General features: G+C 39.4%; 1 protein-coding gene across 1 annotated transcript in view; it reads right to left on the reverse strand.

Moving 5' to 3' along the window:
- The window catches only part of ptch1 (patched 1), an 80,238-nt gene extending 73,568 nt beyond the window's left edge, over nucleotides 1–6,670 (reverse strand). The window contains exon 1 of the mRNA XM_031890958.1: nucleotides 6,492–6,670. Coding sequence (XP_031746818.1) covers nucleotides 6,492–6,494 — 3 coding nt within the window. The 5' untranslated portion in view covers nucleotides 6,495–6,670. The remainder of the gene's footprint in view (nucleotides 1–6,491) is intronic.
- Nucleotides 6,671–7,362: the final 692 nt, after the last annotated feature.

The raw sequence follows: 7,362 nt of genomic DNA on the forward strand, positions 1-7,362 counted from the left end.
CATCCTAGGGGACCCAAATTTTGGGGAACCCTACACTTAAATTATACTGGGGGAACTGGACACACTGTATTTGTACAAAACCAAAATGCAACAGGTTCTGTTTTCCCCTGTAATGTTAAAGGAAGGGGGCAACATTCACCATATGGTAATATAGTGTGTTCCTTCACACCCTACATAATAGCACTGGTACTAAAATATGAAATTGATGTACAAACACTGAGTATGCATTCTATGACTTCTGTCCCTCTTCCAACTTTTTCTTTATTAGGGAAATTGAGTATGATGCATTGCAGACCAATAGAAGCGAAAGGCTTGATACTGACTAACAGCTGGTTCTTTAACTACTTTTGTTGTGTGGCAAGGGAAGTAACAGGGAACACCTAAGAGAGAGGTGTGTGTGGTATGAACGCTCCATGTTATCCAGTCAAAAAGTTACAGGTACTCAGACTGCAATCTATGGTGCATCGGCAGTTGTTGAAGGTAGGTTGAGCCACAGTAGCTTCTTTTCACTTCCTTCTTTTCTGGTCTTTTAGCACCTTGTAACCATCTTCAGCTTTGGGCCAAGTGGTTGAATACTGAAGACTACTTGAGAGTGCATGGCCACTTCAACAGCCAAAGGAGAAGAGAAGGTCCAGGCACAGGATACTTATGAGTGAGCAGAACGGAGTGATTGTCTTCTTTCGTTTCTGCCCTAGGCCTGCACATGTGCAGTAGAATGAAAAAAAGTCTTTTGCTCAAAGTTCAGCTTTTTACTCCATTGCGCATGCACAAATAAAATCAAAGAAGATCACTCTGTGGTGTTTGCTAGTTCTCCAGGCTGGTGCAGTTTTCTGCTAACAGGAGCACTGGCCCAGGCTATCAGGTAAGTGATTATAATCACTGGAGATGCCTAGGATTTGGCACCCCCCAATGATTTCACCTTTTGTTCTCCTTTAAAGGAGAAGGAAAGGCTAGTAAAGAGTTAATCTCAAAATGCAGGCATACCTTCAGTTGTCTCAATAGTGCCCTTAAGTCTCCCTATATTTCAATTGTTCAGATGATCAGAAGCCAAACAGGAAGAAAAAACGCTGAGCTGGGTAGATTCCCATAATGCTTCACTCCTGCACAGACCCTATGACCAGTTCGTTAGCAAGCACATGCGCAGTAGCAGGAGCGCTCCTCATAGCATTCGGTTGCCATGGTGACGCCTTCATAAGAAGTGGATGCAGGCGAGCTGTGGCCATAAGAAGAGGACACCTGCAGGTGCTGGGGGGGAACAAAGCCGTGGCTGGCAGCACCTTGTCTCCCTTAGCCAGCACACTTCAAGAAGCTGGGGGAGAGGAGCGGGTGAGGGGGTGGCGAGTGGGTGCAGCACTTTGTCTCCTCATCTTGCCAGCACAGCATACTCCAAGCTGCTGGGGGGGGGGACGGAGCAGGTGGGGGGGGCGGTGCGATCGAGTGCAGCACCTTGTCTCCCTTAGCTAGCACAGGACACTTAAAGCAGCGGATGGGGGGGTGTGATCGAGTGCACCACCTTGTCTCCCTTAGCCAGCACAGGACACTCCAAGCAGCTGGGGGAGCCGAGCGGGGGGGTTGGATGCGATCAAGTGCGGCCTCGAGTTAGTTAGCTGCTGCTGGGAACTCTTAGAAGCTCTCTGTCCGAAGGGGGGTGGGGGGGTGTTGGAGCATGTGCAGTAGAGAGTAGTGAGGGAAAGGAAGTGGGCATCCCTATTAAAGATGGCGGCACCATTCACTGAAACTAGTAGGTAGTATGTAGTATGTGTATCTCTGTAAATCTTTCATTAGGCAAGCCAGAAATATAGTGTTTTTAAATAGCAACAGTATAACTATTTAATAGTGTGCTTAATAGATTTTGACTTTCCTTGTCCTTTAAGGAGTGATCATCTGCTGTCTGGGAGCTTGTAGCTCATAAGCTGCTGGTAAGAGATCATTGCCCTGGCGGATAGTAGAGGTCACTAATCAAGTCTTTTGGCAATTAGATAAATAGCTGGATCCTTGTTGGGGCTCTGGCATACTATTTGACTTGTGACCATATACTCTGGCCTTTCAGAATCTGAACAAAATTTCCAACATGTTGAATTGTTCTCATGCTTTCACCCAATGCTGTCCGTTTAGTACACTCTGACTAAAATATCTGACAGTATCATGGCATATAAAGGGCTGCAGAATGTCATGCATGTGCTGGCAACCAACAGACCCATTCTAAGACCAAGATCTCTTATTTTACAGTGATAGATAACTGAATAACAGATTGTTCCTGTATAAAATATATGAACAAATACAGAAAAACTGAATCTGTAGGTTAATTTATTTTGTTGAAAAATTCCAAACATTATTCAAAGGCCAGTGCCATTAAATTTAGAAGCAAACTTACAAGATATGAATGAGACTGAAAACACAACCACCTCTGTGTTCACCTAGAATAAGCCTGTGTGTGCTGCACCAGAAAGGAGCACTGTATCAAAAGAATGCCCAGCTTATGGTTTACTTCCAAAAGCTTGCAAAGTTAGTTTGCATATATTCTTATATCTCATATTCTTGTTTTTCATGTGTATGGCTCCAAGTGAACATATATTTAAGGTGCTGCACTAAAATCCCTACCTAACTTGGTGAGGATCTGCAAGAAATCCAACTGGCAATCAAGTTGGTGTCTTGCAAACAAGGGAAACACTTGTGATGCCAGCACATTCCTTATGTTCCTTCCAGAATCTGGCACAAGCTAAACAACCACTATCTTTTCTTTTCCTGTGGTCTGCCTTTTTCCATACACAAGAGACAAATTACCACTGGGGTCTATTTGGCTTTGTTTCTATAATGTTAAGAAAGGAAGAGGTGTCATGTAAGTCTGGCACATCGTGGGTGGTCAGAGTCATGCATGCCCTCAGTTTGCCTCATTGGTGATTCATTTGAGTGCTGCATTCACAGCAATAATGTTCTTCCTAATCAATCTGCTTCTGTTTACATCTGCAAATATTGTTTGCTAATAGGCATGCTCTATACATGCATCAAGACTCTACACATTGGCAAATTCTTGCCAAATGACTATAAATGTTTAAGGTATAACTTGTGTTTTAAAGGGATGCTTAGGGGCAGGTTTATCAAAATGTAAGATTAGAGTTTACCACAGAAAAATGTGTAACTTCTTGTGTAAGCTCATTTATAGCAGTGACTTTGGGAATTTTTACCAGCTCAAGTCCAGTATTTAGTCACTCATAAACTTGTAACAAGTTTACACATATATAAAACAGTGCTGTATAAACTATTAACTTGTAGTCCTAAGACTATCTTGGACAGCATATATAAGTGATCATCTCAAACCGCAAGCTAACTGACCTTCACACTCAGCTTCCAGGAGTATCTAAATGAGCAAACAAGCATTCCCGCCACCATCTCTACCAAACAGGCCTTCAGAAAAATCCCACTGACCACTGTTCTGGGTATTCCTAAGTGGATGGGCCCTGTAGTTTTTAAAAAAAAGACTTCTTTAAACCTTTGAATATTTGCTTAGTTTTTAAATCAGCTGGAACCCAGATAAGTAGCATGTATGGCATTGGCATTCAGGTGCCTTACAGCCAATGCTGTACACATTACAATCTGCAGTAGACAAGCAGTTAAATGATTAGTAATATACTCAAAATAAAAATAAATTTCAGTTGAGGTGCTAGTTTTTCTAATACTTGTAAAAATGTTTTCTGCTTGTGTAAGGTGAAACATTATTGTATTTATGGCATTGTGCTTGCTTATCTTCTCTCTTATTGCAGACCATTATTTTATGGTAGACATAAACCCATGAATTCAATCTCAGATCCACTGGTTTCAACAGAACTATAGAAAATACAGTATATATTGATGACTTGAGCCTGAAAGCTCTATAAAGCAAATGTAAATGTATGCACACTAAAAATACATTATCCCTACATGAATTTTGGTGGTGCTGGCCTAATTGAGATTATGGGGCACATCACAAATTGTGAATGGCATGCATGACAATTAGCTGTAACCTGGGACTTAAAGTCTTTTTTTTTTCACGCGTCTTATAATAGACTATATTAAAGAATGAAAAGCTATGCAAAAGTAAACGATGGCATCTGAGTTTAATACTTACAGGCTATGAAACATATACAGGTATGGGACCTGTTATCTGTAAACCCATTATCCAGAAAGTTCTGAATTACACAAAGTTCATCTCCCATAGTCTTCATTTTGATCAAATTCACATGTTTAAAAATGATTTCCTTTTTTTCTGTAATAATAGAATCAAGTACAAGGTACTGTTTTAAGATATCGTTTATCCTTATTGTAGCCAATACAATCCTATTGGGTTTAATTACTGTTTAAATTTTTTTAGTAGACTTAAGGTATAAAGATCCAAATTTCAGAAAGACCAATTATCCAGAAAACCTCAGGTACTGAGCATTCTGGATAAGAGGTCCCATATTTATGTGTGTGTATATGTATATGTGTATATATATATATATATGTTAATGGGAGCAGTTTCTTGGCCAGTTATTACTGACTGTCCAATAAAGCCCTTTGATTAAATTTGTATTCTGTAACGCTTGTTTGTTGAATTATTGTAAATCCCATTTGTTATAAATAAATGTAAAGCACTGCATAACTTGCTGGCACTATATAAGTAAGCAATGACAATGATTACAGGTATAATTGTCTGTCTGCACTAAAATACCATGTCCTGGGGCAGTCTGCAAATTGCCACTTCGAGAGATGACATATTGTTTGGCTCATCTCTGTCAGCAACTGTACAACTCTCTTCTTTCCCAGCTAGTCACATAGACCATTAATTTTATGAGCATGGCACACCATGAACATCTTACCTACATTATTATAGCAGAAGCATCTGTGCTGCTAATTTCAGTCCATTTAAAAATTAAATCATGTACTCCGATACATACTCTAAGTTCAGTTTATTAAATGGAAAGCAGAATAGAGTTATCTTTACTAGGGCATTTTAAGTGATTAGTCCATTCCTTGTTTTGTTTTTGCCTTTTTAAAAGGCGTTTGTTAAATTCTGAAAAAATGAACATAAAAGCTCCATTTACAGGTCCATTTGAAATGACTACAGCTCATTAGAGTTTGCTAATCTGGAACTAAAGTTGTGGCAAACCTTCAAAATGAACTGAATCCTTTCAATTTCGCCAGCAAGTCATTCATGTGAACCAAAGCTAAATATCCAAAGTTTAAGCAAAACATCAACATCATAATTAAATTAGAGCTACACTGGCATGCTAGCAATACCTAACGAGCAGTTTACCGGAACCCTCACACTTTGGCAGATGCCGATGGCACATCACTCACTTGCTGTTGAAATACCAAAATCTTATTTAGAACTTGCATTAATCACATGTTGATTAATCTAGAGAAGATCTGTAAGTTCTGATCATACAGGGGAGATGATGGGCTGCAACAGAAGAAGGCCATTCAGTTTACTTGGTCTTTTTTCTTGATTAGGGAAATGTGAGCCACACGATTCCTTTGACCCACTGCTGGACTAACACATTTATTAGAGATAGGAGCATGGGAAGTGAAAAGGAAGTAAAACAATTCTGCCTCACTGTGAGTCTTTCTTTTACTCTACTAATCCGGTTTACACATCACGCCTACATGGTTCAATAGGACTTTCTGCACTGTGGCATAGGAATGAGATTATAAAAGGTAGTGTGCGTTCAGAGGGGATAATGTGCAATAAAGATATAGCACATAACCGATTCCTAGAAGCTTCTTTCAAATCACACAGGGACTTTAAAGCTCATTTGATTTGCAGTTCCTGTAGCATACAATGCTGGTTACTTACATTACATTTTACAGATCTGCTCTGTTCTTGTCCAAATGCAAGACATGCCCTTCTTGACTTTGCCTTAAAAATATTCTAAATATATGCCAATACACAATGGACCTTGCAATGTAGGATATCACTGTAATTACTTTTAAATCTTTTCCATAAATACCAACATCACATACAGTTGCTTACAGTTTTCAATGCTAAAAGACAAAACATATACAAGATACATATATATCCCTGTTTGTGGCACATAGATATTAAAAATTACTTTATATGATCACAAATATAAAATAGTAATGTTAATATTTTTCTGTACAGACACCCCCACCCTTTTTAAATGTTCCAAGTTTTAAATACAAGGATTTATTGTTACCCAAAGGGAAGATGTTTCTATCTCCCTGCTTATCATGGAGAAGTTACGTTTTTACTGTGCCCTCTGTAGCACAGTTTATTCCTCAAACCTAGATCCTGTGTGACACAGTCAGTATCCATACACATAACAAACTCACATCACATAACTTTCCTGCCAACCATTCCCTGCCCTCCCTCTGCTCCCAGATCTAAGTCCAGCAGCAGTAGCAGGATCAAAACACAGCCGCTGCCATTTGCCAAGTCCTCACTCCAGAGAATTATTCCATTATCCCAGTCATCACTCTCTCATATCTCCGTGCTGCAGCATTAAATTACTTACCATCGGGCCCCTCTCTTGAATCTGCCAAACCCCTATGATTTTTGCAGGGAGATATTATTTTTCCCAGTTCCCTTTTAGGGGGGTGAAGGGCGACCTGGTGCTATGCCGCCCTTTGAAATCACATCAGTTTCTTGCCATCAGGAACTGAGAGTGTAATAATCCTTCTGGTTAGAGGCATTCTGCAGAGTGCTGGAAGGTCTCACAATTACATGACTGTTTCTATTAAGCAGTTCCATCGTCTTCCATGTGGGTGGTCTGGCTCTCAATAGGCAGGACCTGTCAGGATCACGTGATTCTCCCTAAAAAAGCACATTTTTTACATATACAATAAACTCCACAAGAGAAGCAAAGTAAACTCCTCTAACATGTTATGTGCACTAGTCCAGCCTTGTAGGGTAAACATTAGCAGATTAGCAGTTTGTAGCCTCTGATGTTCAACAAGCCCCCACCTAATTTTTTATTTCAAAATCTAAAGTATTTAAAGACAATTCTAAGGGACAGATTCACTAAAACGAGGTATGGGATCCGTTATCTGGAAACCTGGTACCCAGAAAGTTCAGATTTACGGCCATCTCCCATAGACACCATTTTAATCTAATAATTAAATTTTTTTAAAACATATTTCCTTTTTCTCTGTAATAAAACAGTATTTTGTACTTGTTCCTAGCTATGATATAATTAATCCTTATTGGAGGCAAAACAATTCTGTTTGGTTTATTGAATGCTTAAAAAAATTGCAACTTTTCAGAGATTTACTATGCATCAAAAAGGCTAAAAATCTGAAATGAAAATGTAAATGGCCCTCTAAGAGTACAATTCATAAAGTAGGCAATACAAATATGTCACACTGATTATCTATCTATCTATCTAT

This window comes from Xenopus tropicalis, chromosome 1 (assembly GCF_000004195.4).
Source record: "Xenopus tropicalis strain Nigerian chromosome 1, UCB_Xtro_10.0, whole genome shotgun sequence".
Lineage (NCBI taxonomy): Eukaryota > Metazoa > Chordata > Amphibia > Anura > Pipidae > Xenopus > Xenopus tropicalis.